General features: G+C 47.7%; 1 protein-coding gene across 1 annotated transcript in view; it reads right to left on the bottom strand.

Annotated features, from left to right (window-relative positions):
* KALRN (kalirin RhoGEF kinase) overlaps positions 1-25588 on the bottom strand; it is a 231188-nt gene extending 205600 nt beyond the window's left edge. Inside the window, 7 exon segments of the mRNA XM_073634491.1 lie at positions 3218-3332; positions 3986-4135; positions 6827-7045; positions 9551-9670; positions 15531-15697; positions 16779-16974; positions 25416-25588. Coding sequence (XP_073490592.1) covers positions 3218-3332; positions 3986-4135; positions 6827-7045; positions 9551-9670; positions 15531-15697; positions 16779-16974; positions 25416-25496 — 1048 coding nt within the window. The 5' untranslated portion in view covers positions 25497-25588.
* Positions 25589-25640: the final 52 nt, after the last annotated feature.

Raw genomic sequence — 25640 nt, 5'->3', positions numbered from 1 at the left:
CTACTGACACACCAAGCCGGAGGCATTTTCTACTCTCATTGACCATTGTGGGCCATTGAAGTCCGAAGGGCAGTAAACTGGCCCTTTGTTTAAAAAAGTGTGAAGACCCCTGATATAGAGCGGCTCTATCCTCCAAACCATCCATCTCTTGCCCACCAACATGTCGCCTCAACATCTATATGTTCCTACACCAAACTTCTCGCTGTATCCTGGGTCCATTCATCCATATAACAGGCAATTAGACATTTATAAAAAGTTTCCTTTCTGTGCCTCAAAATGTATCAGAAATATGAACACAATGTTTCCAATGTCTTTGTGTCTTCTTTCACGCTCTGATCTCTGGAAATGATTCTTACCTGTGATAGATCATTGCTGTCACCACTCTCTGTACCTTTCTAGCCATCTTAAAATGATTATTTCTTGTGACATAAAAACTTCCCAAAGCCCGATCCCAGCAACACACATTCTGTAAAATGTATTCTATGATCTGATATACACCACTGATACATTGAGAATCAAAGCTTGTGGAATACATCAGGAGTGCCAGGCCAAAAAATACAGAATATAAAATACAGTGTTGTGAAAAAGTATTTGCCCCCTTCCTTAGTTTTTTTTTTTTTTTTTTTTTTACTTTTTTGGTATTATGTCACACTTAAAGGATTCTGATCATCAAATTTTAATATTGCATAAAAATAACGCAAGCAAATCCAAAATGCAGTTTTTAAATGAGGATTTCCTTTATTAAAGTGTTACTAAACCCACAACAGTAAAATCAGTCTGTATATGCAGTAAAGCATGCTTGTTATAACCTAAGGGGTTAATACTCTGCATTGTGTAAAAAGGCAGTTGATCCTGTCCTCTCCGATTCTCCCCTTCTTTCACAGTCCCCAATCTATCTGTTGATAGAACAGAGGCTAGGGGTCAGGCTGCACATGCCCAGTTTGATGTGTATTGCTAGAGCGTTTGTTTTTTTTTCTTGGGAGAGCACAGGGCCAATCAACACTGTCCAGACAGAGGGTCAGGGGTCATGCAGCCTTATAGGACAGTCAGAGGAGAATGAAAACTCCCCCTACAAGCTTTAACCAGTGCTTGGCCAGACACTGATAGAAGTCACAAGACTGCTATATATTGCTGATTAGAAAAAGATATTTAGCAGTTTATATTTAGTAAAATAATTGTATTTCCATGTTCTGTGTACTGTTGGAGATCAGATATAGTAACTGCAGAGTCCTGGGTTTAGTAAAACTTTAATTTAAAAAAATATATAATAACCATGGAGGTTGGATTTATTAGTTCTTTAATCCCATCACATGAAACAACCAATGCGTTTCAGGAGTCACAAACTCCACCCTTCATCAGGGCTACTAAATAAGCCATGATGAAATCGAGTTGGCTGTTTTATTTGATGTAGTTGGAGAACTATTGTATTGTAAGTATTTTAGACTCTTGATCTTGTGGCTTGGTGCTCCTGAAATATTCCATATCCCTTGATTCTCCATGTATAAGCTGTGTATATCACATCATACAATACATAGTATATATGCTTGGTACCCATTGGAGGGGATCCCTAATTTATACGAGCTCAGTAATGTATCCACTTAACTCTTATTGAATAACTCTGTGAAGTTCCAGAACCAATTGGATAAATCTTTCTAAAGATACGTAGACGACATCCATTCATTTAGTCTGCAATGTAGACCAGTTGTTGTCAACTTATGAGCTAAAGGGGGCCTCAAATGTGGCCCTTGACATCACCAAAGAGCCGCACATAATGTTCAATATATGTAATGCTTGGGAAGACTATCAGAGACTGCAGAATTATAGAGGAGATAAGAGTCAGAGCTACATTGTTGGCTGGGGATATGCTGCAGGAGACAATACAAAGCTGGGAAGATGTTACATGAGGCTGGTAGAGATCAATGCTATTACCCTAATCAACGTTCCCACTACAGACTTGTGAGGTCTGAGAGCTACACATCATATACCAAAGGGCCACAGGTTGGGCACCAAGGACTCAGAGAATGTCCAGGATTCAGAGATGCCCCCTGATATGAATCTGGTGAAAGGAGACGCGGTCCAGGTTTGAACGGTCTTTGGATTAGGGATGAGGAGAATAGAACGTCTCTTTTACCATCAGGACCTCATCGGGGGCTCGGTAAAGGATCATCAAGTGCTCACCAAACAATTGTACAGATGGGAGATTGCTCTGCAATCAAATAGCAGGTTTTAGGGTAATACCCGCAGGATTTGTATGAAGGAGCAGCTTATCCCCAATAATCAACGTATAATAAGCGAAAGGATGAAGTCACTCACAAAACCCGTAAAAACCATATAATAAGAATTGTATTCCAAATATGTGGATGTTATACTATACTCTGAATTTATCTTAGATTGATCTTTGTTTCAAATTGCTGCAATCTATGGATTTGAGAAAGTGCTCTTCACTTGTATAGAGGATAAAAGACCTATTATGGAGGATTATGGTATGGAAACATTTAATTAGATTTTTTGGGAACTTTAAATTTCCTGAATGGATGCGATTGTATCACATCAGCTTTCTATTCAGTTCAAAACACAACGATAAGTGTATGGTAAGAAGAACTAGGAATGTTTTATAGGCTGTATTGGAAATATTTATTTAAATTATTAGTTTTGTACTGGTTTGTGAATGACTTAAACTTTCGAAGTCTTTGAACATAAGATTGTACTGCACTAGGTATTGAAAAGGAACATGTGCCCCCCACCCCCACACCATGAAGGAAGCACAGAGAAGTGCCATGAACGTTAAAGCTGAGCTCCAGACAAACCACCAAATACATACATGCAGGAGGCGGCTCTGAGATTTACACAGCTCTGCCACACAGCACAGCCTCCCTCCGGCAGGGGAGGACACCTGATTTTTCTCTTCTGCAGTTAACCAAACACACATCTTGTCCCTCCCCCAGCCTGTGACTGGACAGTCAAGGAAAAAAAAGCAGATTGATGACCTCATCACCCTGTCACTATGCCATCTACCGCTAACATCATGCCACTTGCACAGCAGTGCAATGGATCCTTCTGCTGCTCCTTCCTCTCCTAGTCTGAGCTCTGATGTATAGGAGCTGATATCAGATTTAAGTACTGACACTAATAAAGGAGAAATGTAACTTTTGTAAAGATTTGCATTCACATTGCACAATTTTTCTCAGTGTTTACTGAATACACATGTTCCCTTTACCTTTAACTTGCTGTTCGGGGCCCCGCGTGTGAGGGGCCACACCTGGCATGCTGACATTGTTGCGGTGAATGTACTTTAAGAAGACCTCCGCATTTCTCCGGGCAAGCGTGCACGCCTATGGAAGACCAATTCACAATCAGCCAAAAGGAAATTAGACAAAAGCCTTCGTAAACCTCAAGTCCTTAAAGTGGTTGGAATCCCTTCCATATGCCCAGTCATGTGACCGCCTCAGGTGATACAGAGAAGATACAGAGAAGAAACAAATCCCCCTACATAAGTTGTACCTGCCGATCTTCTAATCTCTACTTCTGAAATTATACAGCTTGTCTGAGAGTTCAGAAAAACGGGGCGAAGAGCTGAAATTACACTCTGGAGAGCTCTTAGAGCTGATTGGAAGGGAGGGACACCCCCTCCCTATTCGCACAGCACACAGGAACAGAGCCGAGGCTGTCAATCACAGGCTGTGTGCTGGAGCGCCTTCCCCGTCACCATTTTCACTTGGTGTCAGGAAACTTGTCAGAAGCGACTCATGCAGATAGCAGAGGAAGGAGGCAGCAGACAGCAATGACACTTAGTGCTCTGGATTGAGACAAGTACACACTATAGAGGGATATGTTTTGTTCATATGTCTGAGGTTCACAACCACTTTAAGTTTTATCCCTGCCCCCCACCCCCAAGTCTCCAAACTTTGTATTTAGAGACACAATTCTGTCTACAAGATCTCTCTGTAAGATGAATTATCGGGAAGGGGCCACAATGGGTACAGACCTTCAGGAAGGCTTCCTTCTGCTCCAGATGTTTGCTGATCAATGGCATTATGTGGTCCGTGTCGGATGCTGGTCCCAGTTTGTCATGTCCCCGGCACCAGTCCTCATCTCTCCGGTATTCTTGCTCCAGGCTTTCCAGCACACTGCACACCTGCATCAAGACCCCAAAGTCACATGACATGCGGAAAGATAACGAACGTGCTTTACAGATAGGTAAGAACCGGCTCCTCTGACAACACTCCTATCTATAGATTGTCAATAATACTTACACATAATATTTCCCCATCAGCAATATAATGCACTTCCTACTAACAGCTGATGTGTTTCAGGGGTCGGGCCCTTTCCTCAGCCATCACTCGAAAAAAGGGGCCAGACCCCGAAACACGTCAGCTGATTCTATCACCCACACAATTCGTTGAGGCTGGAGAGCAGACTTCTGGCATTCGTGTCCTATCTTATGCCATTCATCTTCCTTTGCTTGTGAGTATAACATGTATTTTTATATCCCCTATTAACGTGCTGGAGATAATGCACTTGCCGGCTGCACCCGCCTTGTGGTTTTGTTGTTTATGCAGTGCTGGATTCCCCAATCTGAGGATGGCGGCACCACCTCAACCTTCCAGCCCGGGTTGCATAGTCACCTTGATGCTTGTCTTCAAATGGCAGGTGGGCGTCCCTATGGTTTCTGAGTGCAGAAGTGTCAAGTTTGCAGTTTTCTTTGTACTCTTTCTAGGTGGCCTACTTGAATTCTCAGCAGTCAGTAATCATGCCAACTGCACAATCCTGAGGTGTATGAGAAAAGCAGCCTGAAAAGGATGCATTCAATGAGACAGGTGGAAACAACTGTCTTTAAATTAAGCCAATAGCCAACGCTATTTCAGTTAAGCTGTTCCTAAACCAGGGTCACCCTCTTCTTGAAGGACCTTAGGTGAAGACCTGAAGTGTAGAACAAAAGCAGCACTCAAAAAGGAACGATCAATGAGGCAGTTAGATGCCGAGGACCATCCAATATTATGTTGATATTCAATGTAGCTTGAAGGCTGCTGCTACACCAGCGTTACTTTAGTTTGGAAGGATCTTGGCTAAAGACTTGGGATGAAGAACAAAAGGAGCACAAAAAAAAAAAGAAGGAATAATCGAGGCATTTTGATGCTAATGACCATCATTTTACTATAAGTATTTTACTATAAGTTAATAGCAAATGTGTTTTGAGGGCATCAGAATTTTTCTTCTTTGGGGCTTCACTGTACAGCAGATCAATTGTTTTGGCAGTATAAAGCACAGTGGTTGCAGCATCTGTACTTTACACTGCAGAGTCAGTCATTCTTCTGTACAATAAAGCTCTAGAAAAGGGGGGACCCTGAAACAGGTTGGCTATCAACTTTTAATAAAATAAGATTGTTGGCATTTAATTGCCTCTGGGATTGGTCTTTTTTAGGGGGCTTTTTATGTTCTACACCTCAGGTCTTCACCCAAGGTACCTCAAGAAGAGGGTAACCCTGGTTTAGAAGCAACCTGACTTCTGTACAGACCCTACAGCTCTCCACATCATCAGGACATAATAAGACCCTCAGATCCATCACCACTCTCAACCAAGCCCCTGTATCTGAGACTATCTAAAGGGAACAGTCTACAGATTTAATCTTGTTGTGTAGATTAGAACACTAAGCTATGCAACCTTACAAGTGTGTTTACTGGGTGAACCTCTGATTCTTTCATGTGGAGTTTCCCTAAGAAATTCTTTCAGCCCTGGTCAACCTGGGGTTCATGGATCTTGAGGGTTTCTCCAGAGGCTGCTAGGAGTTCCTGGAGCCATGAGCAATTTCTACCTCTCAATCAATGACAACAAAGATTAGCTGTATGTAAGGGACATTCTTCCCGCTGACCATCAATGTAAGGAACATTCTTCCCACTGATCACCAATGTAAGGAGCATTCTTCTCACTGATCACCAATGTAAGGAACATTCTTCTCACTGATCACCAATGTAAGGAACATTCTTCCCACTGATCACCAATGTAAGGAACATTCTTCTCACTGATTACCAATGTAAGGAACATTCTTCTCACTGATCACCAATGTAAGGAACATTCTTCTCACTGATCACCAATGTAAGGAACATTCTTCTCACTGATCACCAATGTAAGGAACATTCTTCTCACTGATCACCAATGTAAGGAACATTCTTCTCACTGATCACCAATGTAAGGAACATTCTTCTCACTGATCACCAATGTAAGGAACATTCTTCTCACTGATCACCAATGTAAGGAACATTCTTCTCACTGATCACCAATGTAAGGAACATTCTTCTCACTGATCACCAATGTAAGGAACATTCTTCTCACTGATCACCAATGTAAGGAACATTCTTCTCACTGATCACCAATGTAAGGAACATTCTTCTCACTGATCACCAATGTAGGGAACATTCTTCTCACTGATCACCAATGTAAGGAACATTCTTCTCACTGATCACCAATGTAAGGAACATTCTTCTCACTGATCACCAATGTAAGGAACATTCTTCTTACTGATCACCAATGTAAGGAACATTCTTCTCACTGATCACCAATGTAAGGAACATTCTTCTTACTGATCACCAATGTAAGGAACATTCTTCCCACTGATCATCAATGTAAGCTGCATTCTTCCAACTGACCACCAATATAAAGAGCTTCATAGAGCCATGTAAGAATGGTTGTGATGTACGGATGTCAGATGGCAGAAGAAAGGCCACAAACTGCCTTCAAACCTCCAGAATGAAGTGCTAGATATAAAATAAGCACAGTAGTGCCGCCATATGCAGGAAAGCCAGTGTGCGATCTGCAGGAAGCGCTGACCTGCTCCGAAGTTTTGTAGAACGCCACTGAGGCATTAACCAGCTTCAGCCTGTCCTCCATCTTCAGCATGAGCTGCTGCCAGTGCATAGCCACTTTCTCGGCACACTCCCGGATGGCATCGGCATCGTAATGTCCGGCTTGTAACAAGGCCTCAGCCTTCTGCTGGACCTGCAGGGCACTCTGGTGGGTTTTCTGAAGCGAGCTGGCATTGAACAGGGACTGCCAGGAGGAAAATGGTGGAAAGAGAAGAGAATAAGGGGAGTGAGAACAATATACAGATGGACATTATAAATCTCGCCTGACTGCTCTATAGGATGATAAGAATATTCCCATACACTGTATAAGAGGCATTTCACCTCTACTATGAAAGATTGGAAAGAGGTGTCTAAAGGTCTCTCTACTAACAGGAATGGCTGAGATGTGAAAGAAATGAAAGTTTAACAGATATTCTGAATCTAGGACACAAAACGTTTAATTATTCATCACAGATCCTCAATTCAGGTGTCTACAGTACATTAGAAACGTGATTCTTTGTATGAATGCAATACAAGATGCCTTGTCAATGTAGACTATATGCCCAAATGTCTGTAGACCCCCGACCATCACACACATACAGTATATGGACATGTTGGACATCCCATTCCAAAACCAAAAAAGCATTAAAATATGGAGTTGCCCCCCCCCCATGGCTATTAATATGGAGTTGCCCCCTTTGTGGCAATAACATTCTCCACCGTTTCGAGAAGGTTATCCCCAAGATTTTGGAGGGTATCTGGAGGAATTTGTGCCCATCTATCAAGTCACAAAGTAGATATTTGCCAGCACACCATGGATTGACACAAAGTAGCGTCCAACCAAATAGTTTATTGCATGATCACAACACAAGGAGAGTGCAACGTTTCGGAGTCACGCAGGCTCCCTTCGTCAGGCATGTGATGGTAGTATCTATGAAGTCAGGTACTGAGCCTGGATAAGAAGACCTGGCCTCACATGTTGGGGCCTTACATTGGGCACCAAAAAAGACCTGGCTCACCATTGGCATTCCAATTCATCCCAAAGGTGTTTAGTAGGGTTAAAGTTAGGGCTCTGTGTAGGACACTCAAGTTCCTCCACACCAACCTGAACAAGTCAGGCCTTTATGGAACCGTACAATTTTTACCCAAAACCATGACCATTATTATGGAGCTCCCCGCTCCTCCCCATGGCCATTCATATGGAAACCCCACCTTCCTTTGTGGAATTAACAGCCTCCAATCTTCTGAGGCTTTCCACAAGATTTTGGAGACTCACTGTGTGAACTTGTGCCCATTTGTGAGGTCAGGTACTGATGCTGGATGAGAAGACCTGGCTTACAAGCTGGGCCTCACATTGGGCACCAAAAAAGGCATTTCAATTCATCCCAAAGGTGTTCAGAAGGGCGAGGTTAGGGATCTGTACAGGACACGCCACACCAGACTGGTAACACCATGTCTTTATGGAGCTGGCTTTGTATACGGGGTGGGCACATTAATAGTGGAACAAACTGTTACCACAAGGTTGGAAGAGCACAATTGTGTACAATGTCTTTGTATGATGGAGGATTACTGGGACCCTTCACTGGAGACCAGGGCTGCTGTCAGAAATCATGAGGGCCCCATACAACCTACCTGGCAGCCGCACCCCCCCCACCCCCACCCCTCCTTCGAATTACAAATTTTACAGTTTAAAAAATTGTTTTATTATTTTTTTTACAATGCTGTTGAGGGGGCGTGGATGAAATGTCAGGGTCTAAACAGGCCCCTGACATCTTAAAATGACTGAACAGCAGACAGAGGCTTCCTGTTCAAAAACAGTTTACTGCTCAGTTATAAATGGACACAGGAGCGATCGGTACCAGTTCAAGAAAGGAAGGGGGTGGTAAGTGCCAAATATATACTGGCCTCTTCCTTCACTCCTCATCCACCTGTGCACCTGCAGCAGCCGGCGGGAGAGGGAAGCTGGCAGCGCAGCGGGCAGACGGGGGGGGGGGCACACAGGGGGAAATCGGATGTGGGCAGCACAAGGAGGGGGATCGGTGCAGCGGGACAGGAGGACAATTACAAGTCGATGCCCAGTATCTGGCTTTCTCCCTCCAGCAGCTGAAAGCCGGCAGGAAGGAGAGGGGGAGAATCCAGTTTTCGTGGCATCGCTCTGTAATTGACCTCCCATTCCGCCACACCGATCCCCCTGCTGTCTGGGTCCCCATGTGTGCCCGGGTCCCCTACAGGAGGCCGGTGGCATCCCCCTATTGACACCTGAACTCATTGGGGGGGGGTCACGTAGATTTGCCCATATAATGTAGTTGTGAGACTTCTGTCTGAGAGTTTGTGAGGATCTTGCCGCTCTTCTGGCATTAAATCCACCAACTTTTTTTAAACTTTACAATTTTGTTTTTGATTTCTACAGGACATAGTTGCCCCAATCTGCTCATCCCAGCCGGTACACCCTCCAGGATGTATTGATTGCTGCTTCAGAGACACAGCCTGATGGTCATTGGCCATTTCTGCAACACCAGGGAAATGACCCGGGAAAGGGATCAGCTGGCTTTTCCCCCCACACTACAGTACAACTAGTAGTGATAAAGAAAAAAAAAAGACAGACATAAAATGATGCACAATATATTGCAGCCATAACAGTTCCTATTCAAAAAAACTCAATTATCCGAATCCCCCCAACACATGGCTGCAGGAACCCTGGGATATTCACCTCAATAGCCATCTGGAACTGTTCATGTTCTCTCTGCAGCTGCTCCGCCTCCGACAATGAACTGGCGTTAACAAGGCTTGCGTTCAGCATGGACTCCCCATTGCGGATCCAGCCCAGCACCTGGAAGAAGAGACAAGCTCCCTGTGAGATAATGAGGGCGATGGGTGATGGATTATCCTGGCACACAACTATGGGGAGGGGGGCCACCCGAGCTCAACAGAGTGTGGGCATCTCAAAAGTGCTCCATACAATGGAAAGGATAATAAAGCTGAACTCCAGGCAAACAGCCAAATACATAGATGAGGAGCATATATAAGAGCTCCTTCACCTGTATTTGTATTTCTGTCCATCAAGTCCTGCGATCAACTGCAGTTAACACATACAGGTCGCACCCCACACACCCCCCCTCCCAGCCTGTGATTTGACAGTGAAAGTAGAAGCAACAGACTGATCAGCTCTCGTCTCCGTCCCTCTGCTCTCTCCTCCTTGCAACATGCTACTGGCGTTGCAGTACAACCATCAGGAATATCAAGAGCATGGCCGTGTCCATATAGGTACACTCATGCAATGGATAGAGCGAGAGAAATGGATAGAGCGAGAGAAACGGATAGAGCGAGATGGATAGAGCGAGAGAGAGATGAATAGAGTGAGAGCGAGATGGAGAGAGAGAGCGAGATGGAGAGAGAGAGCGAGATGGAAAGAGAGAGCGAGATGGAGAGAGAGAGCGAGATGGAGAGAGAGAGCGAGAGCGCAATCGCGAGCAAGAGATGGATAGAGAGAGAGAGAGAGAGAGAGAGAGAGAGATGGATAGAGAGAGAGAGAGAGAGAGAGAGATGGATAGAGAGCGAGAGATGGATAGAGAGAGAGAGAGAGAGAGAGAGAGAGAGAGAGAGAGAGAGAGAGATGGATAGAGAGCGAGAGATGGATAGAGAGCGAGAGAGAGAGATGGATAGAGAGCGAGAGATGGATAGAGAGCGAGAGAGAGAGAGATGGATAGAGCGAGAGAGAGATATGGATAAAGAGAGATGGATAGAGAGAGCGAGAGAGAGATATGGAGAGAGAGAGATATGGAGAGAGAGAGAGAGATATGGAGAGAGAGAGAGATATGGAGAGAGAGAGAGATATGGATAGAGAGAGATATGGATAGAGAGAGAGAGAGAGAGAGAGAGAGAGATGGATAGAGAGAGAGAGAGAGAGAGAGAGAGATGGATAGAGCGAGAGAGAGATATGGATAAAGAGAGATGGATAGAGAGAGCGAGAGAGAGATATGGAGAGAGAGCGAGAGAGAGATATGGAGAGAGAGAGATATGGAGAGAGAGAGATATGGAGAGAGAGAGAGAGATATGGAGAGAGAGAGAGAGAGATATGGATAGAGAGAGATATGGATAGAGAGAGATATGGATAGAGAGAGATATGGATAGAGAGAGATATGGATAGAGAGAGATATGGATAGAGAGAGATATGGATAGAGAGAGATATGGATAGAGAGAGAGAGAGAGAGAGAGAGAGAGATGGATAGAGCGAGAGAGAGATGGATAGAGCGAGAGAGAGATGGATAGAGAGAGAGAGAGATGGATAGAGAGAGAGAGAGATGGATAGAGAGAGAGAGATGGATAGAGAGAGAGAGAGAGAGATGGATAGAGCGAGAGAGAGATATGGATAAAGAGAGATGGATAGAGAGAGCGAGAGAGAGATATGGATAGAGAGAGATATGGATAGAGAGAGATATGGATAGAGAGAGATATGGATAGAGAGAGATATGGATAGAGAGAGATATGGATAGAGAGAGATATGGATAGAGAGAGATATGGATAGAGAGAGAGATGGATAGCGCGAGAGATGGATAGCGCGAGAGAGAGAGAGATGGATAGAGCGAGAGAGAGAGAGATGGATAGAGCGAGAGAGAGAGAGATGGATAGAGCGAGAGAGAGATGGATAGAGCGAGAGAGAGATGGATAGAGCGAGAGAGAGATGGATAGAGCGAGAGAGAGATGGATAGAGCGAGAGAGAGATGGATAGAGCGAGAGAGAGAGAGAGAGATAGAGCGAGACAGAGAGAGATAGAGCGAGACAGAGAGAGATAGAGCGAGACAGAGAGAGATAGAGACAGAGGGAGATAGAGACAGAGAGAGATAGAGAGAGCGAGAGAGATAGCGAGCGAGAGAGATAGCGAGAGAGAGATAGCGAGCGAGAGAGAGATAGCGAGCGAGAGAGAGATAGCGAGAGAGAGAGATAGCGAGAGAGAGAGATAGCGAGAGAGAGAGATAGCGAGAGAGAGAGATAGCGAGAGAGAGATAGCGAGAGAGAGATAGCGAGAGAGAGATAGCGAGAGAGAGATAGCGAGAGACACACAGAGGGAGAGCAATGGAGAGAGAGAAAGTGCGAAAGAGAGAGAGACCAAAATCAGGGTTTGCAGCATACATAAAGTTTATTGAAGTGTCCATTAGACAAAAAAGTTACAATTTGGCTACTGTAGCCAAACATTTTTGTCTGATGGACATTTCAATAAACTTTATGTATATTGCAAAAGCACACACCCAATACTTTTTTCTCAAAGAACACAGAACAAAGTAACATTTCTTAATTACATATGTCATTTTTTATGGCTTTTGTTTCTATAATAAAAAGAAATGCAGTAACATGTACAAAACATAAGCCATATACAGTGTTTTCTGAGGGCATTTTGCTCAAGGTTATTTCATTGTACGGATGTATTATTAGCATTTCCATCAAGCACTGTTCTACATTATACAGCTGGAAACTTTACAGACTTAGCAGAGAATATAAAGCCATTAAATCTGGCGAGTATTACCCCATATGTCAGAACAGATATCACAGCAACAGCAGAAATTTGGAATAATTTCAGTCTTCTGCATATTTTAGCTAAGCGTTGGATAGACGACATTTAAATACCATTCTCCAGTCTGATGCGGTTACCATAAGAAGTCTGCGCTTTATTTACAGCCAGTGCTTTGTCTTGTAAGAATGTACTGACTATGTACAATACCGGTCACTTTTCATGTTTTAGGACCTTGCTGTGACTTGTAATCATAGAAGCCGGCAGAGGAAGTCTTCCGCTGCTCACTTTACCCTCAGCTCTGACTGATGACATTATCTAATGCAGAAGGCAGCATAGGAAGCGAGTAGCAGAAGACTTTCTCTGCTGGCTTCTATGTCATGTTACCCTCTCCAGCCCAGGAGTGTTCTCTACAGGGCTGGGTTAAGCGGTTGGCAGAAGAGGGAGCTGCTTGGGGCGCTTTAACAGGAGGGGCAGAAACTGACAATCTATACTGCTGGAGTAGTTCACAGCTCATGTGGTCTTTCCCCCTTGGGTGCTAAATAAGAGATTGTCCCAGCCCTGGTCACCCCACCACAGACCACTGCCAACAAAATACACTGAGACTCCTGGAGGAGTCCCCATCACATCCTCCATCTCCTGACATTAGAGGACACGCTCCATCCTCACTACATCTGGCAGACACTCGCCATGTAACAAGACACAGGAAGCAGAGGCCAGGCAGGCAGGTGCACCGCACTGCGCTCTTATTATAAGAACAAATGATGCAGCGAGCCGAGCGCAGGTCATTTCAATTCCATTTAAACAAAGACTCCAATTTCAATATTTCAGGCTCAGTCGGCACATATAAGAAGGATTCCAACCTGACAGGATTAGATTGCATTTCTATCTGCACTAGGACGACTATCGGATTCCAGAAATAATCACTCCAAGATGTTCCTATAAAAGGATATAAGACGTATCCCCCATCATCCCCCCGTATATGCTGCTCATCCACAGGGGGGATAATGAGATACAAACTTTCCACTTCTGTTTAGTATTGTTTGCATCACTCTTCATTACTGCTCCCCCCTTCCTCATCCTTCCAACATCCTCATCCTACTCCCACTCATTACCCTTCATTGTCCTTCTCTCCTTACTTGTCACTTCCTCATCCTTCCCCTTCCTTGTTTTTCCCCAGTTCCTTCCCCCTTATTTGTCCTTTCTCATCTTTCTTTTCTTTCTCGTCCTTCCCCCTTCCTTTTTCCCTTCCTCCAACCCCATTCCTCATTCTCCTCACTTATGTTCAGCTTCCTTGTCCTTCTCCCTTTCCTCGTCCTTCCCCCCCTTCCTTCTTCCCTTTCTCCAGCCCGCTTCCTCACCACTTCCTTTCCCCTTTCTCATCTTTTTCTTCTTTGTCCTTCCCCCTTTCTCCACCTCCCTTCTCCCCTTCCTCCATCCCCATTCTCCCCACTTTCTTTCCCCTTACTTGTCCTTCCCCTTCCTCCCCCTTCCTCATTCTCACCACTTCCTTGTTGTTCTCTACTTCCTCATCTTTCTTTTCTTCTTCGTCCTTCCCTACTTCCCCTTTGCTTGTCTTTCTCCCCTTCCCTGTCCTTTTCTCCATCCTCATCCTTCCCTCTTTCCCCCTTCCACGTTCTTCTCCCCTTCCTCATCCTTCTCTTCCTTGTCCATTTCTTTTTTTCATCTCATCTTTCCCTTCCTCGTTCTCCCCGCTTCTTTCCCCCTCAATCATTCCTCATCTTTCTAGTCTTTCCCCCTTCCCCGTCCTTCTCCTCCTTCTGTGTTGTTGTCCCCTTCCTCATCTTTCTTTTTCTTCCTTGTCCTTTCCTAATCCTTCCCTCTTCCTCATCCTTCCCTCTTCCTCATATTTCCCTCTTCCTCATATTTCCCTCTTCCTCATCCTTCCCTCTTCCTCATCCTTCCCTCTTCCTCATCCTTCCCTCTTCCTCATATTTCCCTCTTCCTCATATTTCCCTCTTCCTCATATTTCCCTCTTTCTCATCCTTCCCTCTTCCTCATCCTTCCCTCTTCCTCATCCTTGCCTCTTCCTCATCCTTGCCTCTTCCTCATCCTTGCCTCTTCCTCATCCTTGCCTCTTCCTCATCCTTGCCTCTTTCCAAAGTATATATTGGACTAGGAAATTTACAGATAGAGTTCTATATCCAGTCCAGTCGGATCCCATTACTGTGAGGAGAGGAGATTGTCGCTGATGGAATATTTATAGATTTTCTTCTATGTGGAATCTTGTGATGGAGAACAGAGGAGACGATGATAAGGACATGCGTTGTCTGTAATGAGCCTGAAGGTGATAACATTTGAACCTCAAGCCACGTTATACGATGTTAGGACTCGGTGCTCTCTGTAACAAGCAACAGAAGATCTTTGCTTGCATGCAAAGAAGATTCTTCTGTGTTGTAACACGACGCTTTTCCTTATGGCTCCCGAAGGGCCACTAAATACAACTTAAACAGATTTTAACGGGTATGTCTGGCCAGAATAAAAAAGGATAAAAACAAAACACATCAGTACATTTATGCAAAACATGCACATTTCCCCATGTTTTGTCCAAACTCCAGATACAAAATAGCCACAAAGAATATAAATGCACTTTGTGTTCAAACAATATCTGCAAATCCAGATATTACCTTGTAAAAGTAGCAGTGACATCATCACTGTGCCGTACATAGCCTGTGCAAAGAGCAGAAGTGTGGGAGGGGCCTGGTAGGTTCCACCCACTACAGGCTGCCTGCAAAAAAGAACACTAGAGGAGGGGGCAGAGGCAAGACCAGAAACCCTGCATAAGGAGAGAAAGCAGAGCTGCAGGGGGAACCCATTAGGCTCCACCCACTCCAGGCTGTTTCCAGAAAACTACAAGAGGGGGGCGGAGACAAAACAAGTTACTCCGCACAAGGAGAGAAAACAGAGCTGTAGGAGGGGTTCAGCAGGCTCCACCCACTACAGTCTGCCTGCAGAAAACTCAAGGAGGGGGGCGGTGACAAGTCAATCGGCACACGGAGAGCAGTAATGACCGGTTTTTAATACAGGAAGCTGTGCGGACACCTTATTGCAGGCTGTTAGATGTGTTGTCCCATAAATCATTTTGAATTTTAGGTTTACTGGCTATGAAGGGATTCGAAGAGTGGGCACAGAGCACTCAAGGTGAGAGATGTGTTCGACTTACCTGCTTGACCTCAGCCTGGAGGTGGCGGAGCTGCAGACATTGCTCTAGGCGCTTGTGCGTCTGATCAGCATTCAGGTCCAGTTCATGCTGCTTCTCATGGAGGAACTCCAACAATTCCTGAACCTGGGTTGCTAGGTCTATGTCCTTCTCACAGATCAACTCGATTCCTGAAGAGACAGAGAAAGAATGTCCATTCATGGAGGTCATCAGATCCTACAGCTTCCATAAGGTCCCACCATCTCTACAGCATTACATCCTATCACCACCCATTAGGGGTAGAGTCCATCCATGGAGGTCATCAGATCCTACAGCTTCCATGAGGTTCTACCATCTCTACAGCATTAAGTCCTATCACCACCCATTAGAGGTAGAGTCCATCTATTGAGATCATCAAATCCTACAGCTTCCATAATGTCCCACTATTACTACAGCATTATGTCCTATCACTACCTATTAGGGTTAAAGTCCGAGGTGAGGTTTGACTTAAGCTGGACTTGGCAGTAATGGGAAGGGAAGGGTTGATGATACAGGTAAGGTTAGGGTTGAGGGTTTTGATAGGGTATGTATTAGGGCAGAGGTCAAAACTTTAGGGTTCCAGCTAAGGGGCAAGTTTAAGGCTTTGGATACAACTAAGGTTTGGATTATGGGTTAGAGAAGGAGGTAAATTATTAACATTTTAATTAGGGGTAGAGCGAAGTTCATGGTATATAAGGGGTCCTAAGATGTTCATATGGATTAGAGGTATGGTAAGGTTTAGCGTTAGAGTTCAGGGCTAATGTTAGGGGTTGGCATTATGGTTGAAGATTTGGTTTGGTGGACTTTTATATACGTCACACGTCCCGGGATTGGACGGGTGTCCTGTCTATCAAAGTACCCAGGCCAGGAGGCGGGGCTGTATGTGACAGCGAGTGCGGGGAACACATAGTAATTGAAATGAAAGCTGTTACAGCGATGTTCTGCACTCCGGCTGACTCTCTCTCTTCCTCTGAGCGATCACTGGGAGAAGAGCTCCTCCCATTCAACCATGCCTGCCGGTGGTGCTCACCTCACACAGGAAGTATATAGGGGTTCAGACTTGACAGAGCATGCTTGTCAGGGTCAATGATTATCCAAGTAGCGAAGCAAGGATATGGATGACAGCCCAGAATCTGAACCTTCAAGCTTCCATATTTCTATCATGTTTCCTTTAATTTCACTGAAGAACGGAGGGATGGAGTGTCCAAGTCATAACAGAGCAGACTCACTAACCTGACGCTTGCACCTCCATGATGTACTGGTGGAGGTCCTGGCCCTGCTGGATCACCTCGAAGGTCATGTTGTTCATGGCTAGTTTTCGCTCCTTGTGACGCTGTAACCGCTGTTCTGCCAAATTCAGATCTTCTGTATTAAAGTCGTTCATCTGCCGGAGGAGGTCCTCGTTCCAGGCGTCCAGTTCAGCCGTCACCTAATGTGGGAACACAGTGGACACATCAATGATTAATTAGCACTGTAGTGGCATTATTCCTTCGCATCTTATGCCGAGATGTTCATTATTTATTTGACATTTTAATTGCATTGTTTCGGTAATACAATAAAACTACAATGTGTCTTCATCTATAGGACAGTAACACCGGACAGATATTAAAAGGCACATTAATACAGCTCTATATTCATTCATATATAAAATACATTTCCATCTTATAATAGTGTATATTCTGATTATAGCATAATACATGACGCCTGTAATATCTACAGAAAATACATTGCATCTCCAGAAACCAGGTAATGTGGATAACAATGATCTCGTTACAATGCCATCTGAAAATGGGTGGGATATATTAGGCATCAAGTGAACATGTTGTCCCTGAAGTTGATGTATGGAGAGCAGAAAAAAATGGGCAAGTGTAAGGATTTGAGAGACTTTGACAAGGGCCAAATTGTAATGTCTAGACGACTGGGTCAGAGCAACTCCAAAACTGCAGCTCTTGTTGGATATTCCTGGTCTGCAGTGCTCAGGACCGACCAAAAGTGGTCCAAGGAAGGAAAACCGACCAACCGGGGACAGGGTCATTGACGGAGGTGGGGGGAGGGAATGCTCATTAATGGAGGTGGGGAGGCTTCTTGATGGGGGTGGAGAGGGAAGGCTCATTGACAGAGGTGGGGGAGGGAAGGCTCATTGATGGAGGTGGGGGGAGGGATGGCTCATTGATGGAGGTGAGGAGGCTTTTTGATGGGTGTGGGGAGGGAAGACTCATTGACGGAGGTGGGGAGGGAAGACTCATTGATGGAGGTGGGGAGGGAAGACTCATTGACAGAGGTGGGGAGGGAAGGCTCATTGACGGAGGTGGGGAGGGAAGGCTCATTGACGGAGGTGGGGAGGGAAGGCTCATTGACGGAGGTGGGGAGGGAAGGCTCATTGACGGAGGTGGGGAGGGAAGGCTCATTGACGGAGGTGGGGAGGGAAGGCTCATTGACGGAGGTGGGGAGGGAAGGCTCATTGACGGAGGTGGGGAGGGAAGGCTCATTGACGGAGGTGGGGAGGGAAGGCTCATTGACGGAGGTGGGGAGGGAAGGCTCATTGACGGAGGTGGGGAGGGAAGGCTCATTGATGGAGGTGGGGGGAGGGAAGGCTCATTGATGGAGGTGGGGAGGCTTTCTGATGGGTGTGGGGAGGGAAGACTCATTGATGGAGGTGGGGAGGGAAGGCTCATTGATGGAGGTGGGTGGGGAGGGAAGGCTCATTGATGGAGGTGGGTGGGGAGGGAAGGCTCATTGACGGAGGTGGGGAGGGAAGGCTCATTGACGGAGGTGGGGAGGGAAGGCTCATTGATGGGGGTGGGGAGAGGGAAGGCTCATTGATGGAGGTGGGGAGGGAAGGCTCATTGATGGAGGTGGGGAAGGGAAGACTCATTGATAGAGGTGGGGAGGGTAGGCTCATTGATGAAGGTGGGGGGAGGGAAGGCTCATTGATGGAGGTGGGGAGGGAAGGCTCATTGATGAAGGTGGGGGGAGGGAAGGCTCATTGATGGGGGTGGGGAGAGGGAAGGCTCATTGATGGAGGTGGGGAGGGAAGGGCTCATTGATGGAGGTGGGGAAGGGAAGACTCATTGATAGAGGTGGGGAGGGTAGGCTCATTGATGAAGGTGGGGGGAGGGAAGGCTCATTGATGGAGGTGGGGAGGGAAGGCTCATTGATGAAGGTGGGGGAGGGAAGGCTCATTGATGAAGGTGGGGGGAGGGAAGGCTCATTGATGGCGTTTGGGGGGGAGGCTCATTGATGGAGTTTGGGGGGGGAGGTTCATTGATGGAGGTGAGGAGGGGAGGCTCATTGATGGAGGTGAGGAGGGGAGGCTCATTGATGGAGGTGAGGAGGGGAGGCTCATTGATGGAGTTTGGGGGGGGAGGCTCATCGATGGAGGTGGGGAGGGGAGGCTCATCGATGGAGGTGGGGAGGGGAGGCTCATCGATGGAGGTGGGGAGGGGAGGCTCATTGATGGAGGTGGGGAGGGAAGGCTCATCGATGGAGGTGGGGAGGGGAGGCTCATTGATGGAGTTTGGGGGGGGGGAGGCTCATTGGTGGAGTTTGGGGGGGAGGCTCATTGATGGAGTTTGGGGGGGGAGGTTCATTGATGGAGGTGAGGAGGGGATGCAGGGATGCCTCTGTGGAGGGAAGGGGTGCAGGGACACAGTTGTGGAAGGAGCTGATATATAGTACACTGTGATCTCTCCGTATGTTGCGTCTCATTTTTGTCGGTGTTTCGGGTGACACTTCCTGTGCAGTATAAATGGAGGATGCCTCATCACCTTCTGCTGTCAGTGTGGGCTCCACCCGCTTTACATCGGAGCCCAGTGGGGGATCGCTGTCGCTGCCGCTGAGCTGCACCTGCTCACACATCTGGCCGCAGCTCTCATACCGTGTGTACAATGTATCTTGATGTTACTAATTGGCTCAAATAGAAGTCCTGGCCAATCATTAGATACTTTCATTTATGGGGAGGGGAGACTTTGAAGAAGGAAAGGTAGTTCCAGAGGGTAAGATTGAGAGAAGAGGGTTATATATTAGGTCTATGTACAGCCCATACTTTTTAAAAAATTTGGTAAAGTAGGAAAGGGTTAATAGTTTGTTTCTTATTGGGGAACGCTCACCAGATCAGGTGTCTCTGAACTTATAATATGCACACTGCCACCACCTTCCTGCAGGTCATACAGCTGCACAGCAGATCCGATCTGATTGGAGGTGGTAGGTTCAGCTCCACGCTATGGCGCCCCCTTCCTGCAGGTTGTACAAATGCACAGCGGATGCGATCTGATTGGAGGTGGAGGGATCGACTCCGCTGTATGGCGCCCCCTTCCTGCAGGTCACACAACTGTACAGCAGATCCGATCTGATTGGAGGCGGATTGGACGACTCTGCTCTATGGCGCCCCCTTCCTGCAGGTTGTACAAATGCACAGCAGATCCGATCTGACTGGAAGCGGACAGATTGGCGCTGCTTTTCAGGAAAGCACAAACACTTCTCTCTACCCGTACAATCGTGTCACGTCCTCACATAAACTTTTCTCATCAAAAGGAAAACGTTGGATTTAATTACCCAAATAAAAGTTACCAAAACCAAATCACTAAAAGGAAATAAAGGAACACAAAATGTCAGGACTGGTAATTACAGCAATTAAACACGGCCGCCTTCAAGACACTGCCTCTTTAATAGGGCCCATTAAACTATCATCATCCAGCGGGCCCCGGGGGGATCACTGAGCGTAAACCTTCATGTATGGGGTGCGGATGGAAGTCTATTAGTCACCGCGAGGATCAATGTGGAGTCTCCGGCCTGGAGACAAAAGGAAACATCCTTCCAGGACGAGGAACATAATGAACTGTGGAAGCGGACTGGTAATCGCAGAGCTCGCCAAGATGGCGGCAACAGCTTTAATCAGCAAACGCTTTTAATGAGCTCTGCTGGCCAGTGACAGCTAATGTCCTTTCAGAAGGTGCAGAATGGGGGGAGGGGGGGTACACAGTCTGTGGAACTTTATGACTGCCATCAGACACAATATATTGTGAAGGTGAGCTTCTCTTAAATCCTCCCTCCGGCCTCCCTTCAGTCTTGCACAGGTGTACCGGCTCCTCTCCTGGGCTGAAACGGCTTCCTCTGATTTCACCGCACACTGTGAGCTTCTCACAACGTGCATTATAAGCTGCAGCAAGTCAGATAGAGCCCCACCTAACCTTCTCTGTCAGGGTCTCCAAACTTTTCACTTCAAGGGCCACATAGTATACTTTACTCAAATTTGCGGGCCCAAAAAAAAAATCAGTTATTTATAAATGAATCTGCAGCAGCAGAATAGAAAAGAATTTGACAGGCAGCTGGCAGAGGGGCTGGATGGTGCCCCTGTACCCCCCACCCACACCTAAATGCTGGAGCCTCATGCCTTGGGGTCTTACATCTTTGTTCCCCTCAGAGTCTCCCCACAAATTGGTGTCCTCATCTGAGTTCCCCCCACTTATTCGTGTATCCTTCATAGACCCCCCCCCCCACACATTTGTGTCCCCCCTCAGAACCGCCATATACATTTATGTCCCCCTCAGAGCCCCCCACGTACATTTGTGTCTCCCAATCAGAGCCCCCCCTCGCCCCCCCAAGTACATTTATGTCCCCGCTCACAGCTCCCCACATGCTTTTTTGTCCCCCTCAGAACCCCCCATGTACTTTTATGTACCCCAATCAGAGCCCCCTGTATACATTTATCCCCCCCCCCCATTAGAGCCCCCACATACATTTATGTCCCCGCTCAGAGCCCCCCCCCCGTGTACATTTATGTCCCCGCTCAGAGCCCCCCCACGTACATTTATGTCCCCGCTCAGAGCCCCCCCCACTTACATTATGTCTCCGCTCAGAGCCCCCCACGTACATTTATGTCCCCGCTCAGAGCCCCCCACGTACATTTATGTCCCCGCTCAGAGTCCCCCAAGTACATTTATGTCCTCGCTCAGAGCCCCCCAAGTACATTTATGTCCTCGCTCAGAGCCCCCCCAAGTACATTTATGTCCTCGCTCAGAGCCCCCCACATACATTTATGTCCTCGCTCAGAGCCCCCCACATACATTTATGTCCTCGCTCAGAGCCCCCCCAAGTACATTTATGTCCTCGCTCAGAGCCGCCCACATACATTTATGTCCTCGCTCAGAGCCCCCCATGTACATTTATGTCCCTCGCTCAGAGCCCCCCCACTTACATTTATGTCCTCGCTCAGAGCCCCCCATGTACATTTATGTCCCTCGCTCAGAGCCCCCCATGTACATTTATGTCCTCGCTCAGAGCCCCCCATGTACATTTATGTCCTCGCTCAGAGCCCCCCATGTACATTTATGTCCTCGCTCAGAGCCCCCCACGTACATTTATGTCTCCGCTCAGAGCCCCCCACGTACATTTATGTCCTCGCTCAGAGCCCCCCACGTACATTTATGTCCTCGCTCAGAGCCCCCCACGTACATTTATGTCCTCGCTCAGAGCCCCCCCATGTACATTTATGTCTCCGCTCAGAGCCCCCCCACGTACATTTATGTCCTCGCTCAGAGCCCCACGTACATTTATGTCTCCGCTCAGAGCCCCCCACGTACATTTATGTCCTCGCTCAGAGCCCCCCACGTACTATTATGTCCCCGCTCAGAGCCCCCCACATACATTTATGTCCTCGCTCAGAGCCCCCCACATACATTTATGTCCTCGCTCAGAGCCCCCCACGTACATTTATGTCCTCGCTCAGAGCCCCCCACATACATTTATGTCCTCGCTCAGAGCCCCCCAAGTACATTTATGTCCTCGCTCAGAGCCCCCCACATACATTTATGTCCTCGCTCAGAGCCCCCCACATACATTTATGTCCTCGCTCAGAGCCCCCCATGTACATTTATGTCCTCGCTCAGAGCCCCCCACGTACATTTATGTCCTCGCTCAGAGCCCCCCATGTACATTTATGTCCTCGCTCAGAGCCCCCCATGTACATTTATGTCCTCGCTCAGAGCCCCCCCCATGTACATTTATGTCTCCGCTCAGAGCCCCCCCACGTACATTTATGTCCTCGCTCAGAGCCCCCACGTACATTTATGTCTCCGCTCAGAGCCCCCCACGTACATTTATGTCCTGGCTCAGAGCCCCCCACGTACTATTATGTCCTCGCTCAGAGCCCCCCACATACATTTATGTCCCCCTCAGAGCCCCCCCCCATGTACATTTATGTCTCCGCTCAGAGCCCCCCACGTACATTTATGTCCCCCTCAGAGCCCCCCCCCATGTACATTTATGTCTCCGCTCAGAGCCCCCCACATACATTTATGTCCCCCTCAGAGCCCCCCCCCATGTACATTTATGTCTCCGCTCAGAGCCCCCCACGTACATTTATGTCCTGGCTCAGAGCCCCCCACGTACTATTATGTCCCCGCTCAGAGCCCCCCACATACATTTATGTCCCCCTCAGAGCCCCCCACGTACATTTGTGTCTCCCAATCAGAGCCCCCCTCGCCCCCCCAAGTACATTTATGTCCCCGCTCACAGCTCCCCACATGCTTTTTGTCCCCCTCAGAACCCCCCATGTACATTTATGTACCCCAATCAGAGCCCCCTGTATACATTTATCCCCCCCCCGATTAGAGCCCCCCACATACATTTATGTCCCCGCTCAGAGCCCCCCCGTGTACATTTATGTCCCCGCTCAGAGCCCCCCCCCCCCGTGTACATTTATGTCCCCGCTCAGAGCCCCCCACGTACATTTATGTCCCCGCTCAGAGCCCCCCCCGTGTACATTTATGTCCCCGCTCAGAGCCCCCCCCACTTACATTTATGTCTCCGCTCAGAGCCCCCCACGTACATTTATGTCCCCGCTCAGAGCCCCCCACGTACATTTATGTCCCCGCTCAGAGCCCCCCCCACTTACATTTATGTCTCCGCTCAGAGCCCCCCACGTACATTTATGTCCCCGCTCAGAGCCCCCCACGTACATTTATGTCCCCGCTCAGAGCCCCCCACGTACATTTATGTCCCCGCTCAGAGCCCCCCACGTACATTTATGTCCCCGCTCAGAGCCCCCCCACGTACATTTATGTCCCCCGCTCAGAGTCCCCCAAGTACATTTATGTCCTCGCTCAGAGCCCCCCCAAGTACATTTATGTCCTCGCTCAGAGCCCCCCAAGTACATTTATGTCCTCGCTCAGAGCCCCCCAAGTACATTTATGTCCTCGCTCAGAGCCCCCCATGTACATTTATGTCCTCGCTCAGAGCCCCCCACATACATTTATGTCCTCGCTCAGAGCCCCCCAAGTACATTTATGTCCTCGCTCAGAGCCCCCCACATACATTTATGTCCTCGCTCAGAGCCCCCCATGTACATTTATGTCCTCGCTCAGAGCCCCCCACGTACATTTATGTCCTCGCTCAGAGCCCCCCATGTACATTTATGTCCTCGCTCAGAGCCCCCCATGTACATTTATGTCCTCGCTCAGAGCCCCCCATGTACATTTATGTCCTCGCTCAGAGCCCCCCACGTACATTTATGTCTCCGCTCAGAGCCCCCCACGTACATTTATGTCCTCGCTCAGAGCCCCCCACGTACATTTATGTCCTCGCTCAGAGCCCCCCCCATGTACATTTAGGTCTCCGCTCAGAGCCCCCCATGTACATTTATGTCTCCGCTCAGAGCCCCCCACGTACATTTATGTCCTTGCTCAGAGCCCCCCACGTACTATTATGTCCCCGCTCAGAGCCCCCCACATACATTTATGTCCTCGCTCAGAGCCCCCCCCCCATGTACATTTATGTCTCCGCTCAGAGCCCCCCCACGTACATTTATGTCCTCGCTCAGAGCCCCCCACGTACATTTATGTCTCCGCTCAGAGCCCCCCACGTACATTTATGTCCTGGCTCAGAGCCCCCCACGTACTATTATGTCCCCGCTCAGAGCCCCCCACATACATTTATGTCCCCAGCTCAGAGCCCCCCATGTACATTTATGTCCCCGCTCAGAGCTCCCTACGTACTTTTTAATCCTCCCCCATGTACATTTGTGCCCCCTCAGAGTACCCCATGTAAATTTGTGTCCTACTCAGGGTCCCCCAAACATACTTTTTTTGTCCCCATCAGAGCCCCCCACATACATTTATGTCCCCCTTAGAGCCCCCAGGTACATTTATGTCCTCCTCAGAACGGTCCTAGTAACCAATAGCACAGTACGGTTCTCGGAGGGCCGGGCTTTGTCAGGTTGCAGGACCTATTCTGTACAGTGCAGGGGGAGTGAAGGTCCCTCAATCCGACAAAGGCCCTGCAGTGAGTGTCAGCTGCGGGATGGAAAAAACATCCTGGAGGGCCAGATGTGGCCCGCAGGCAATACTTTGGAGACCCCTGTTCTAGGTGAAGGATGTCCAGCATCATCTAGCCCAGGGATCTTCAAACTTACGGACCTCCAGCTGTTGTACATGTCCCACTGTAAAACTCTGACATTCACAGACATGACTAGGCATGATGGGAACTGTAGTTCCAGAACAAATGGAGGGCTATAGTTTGAAGACCCCTGATCTAACCCATTAGTTTTCAACCTGCAGCCCTACAGCTGTTGCAGAACTACAGGACCCATGAGACATTGCAAGCATGACTCCCAAAGGCAGAGGCAAGATGGGACTTGGCTCCTAAAATAATGGAGACTCAGCATCACATGTGGGTGTTACCTATGCAAATACAGCTTGCCTAAGAACGCCCACTTCTCCCGCCTAACACCCACCCATCAAGACATTTTGATGTTTGCATAACTCCTCCCAAGAGCCCGCCCACTGCTTGCATCAGGACTGAGGACCCTTGAGAGGAGTGCACAATTAAAGTTGGGGGTCCCACAGACATGCAGATATCGGGGCGCACACTCACCTCTATCGTGTACTGCTCGAATATCCGAAGCTGCAGGAAGATGTCCAGCTTGATCTTCCGCTCGTGGAAGAGTTCCTCCATCTGAACCTGCGCCTCGTCCAGCTGCTGCAGAACCGACTCGATGTGGCTGATGGAGCTGTTGTGCGGAGCTTTATTACTTGACACCGCCGAGTCCCTGAAGGGTGGACAGAAGAGCTTACAATCCATGTCTGCCAGCCACACAGG

Source organism: Aquarana catesbeiana, linkage group LG06 (assembly GCF_042186555.1).
Source record: "Aquarana catesbeiana isolate 2022-GZ linkage group LG06, ASM4218655v1, whole genome shotgun sequence".
Lineage (NCBI taxonomy): Eukaryota > Metazoa > Chordata > Amphibia > Anura > Ranidae > Aquarana > Aquarana catesbeiana.
The sequence above is the reverse complement of the archived record's forward strand: the minus strand, read 5'-3'. Positions and strand labels throughout refer to the sequence as shown.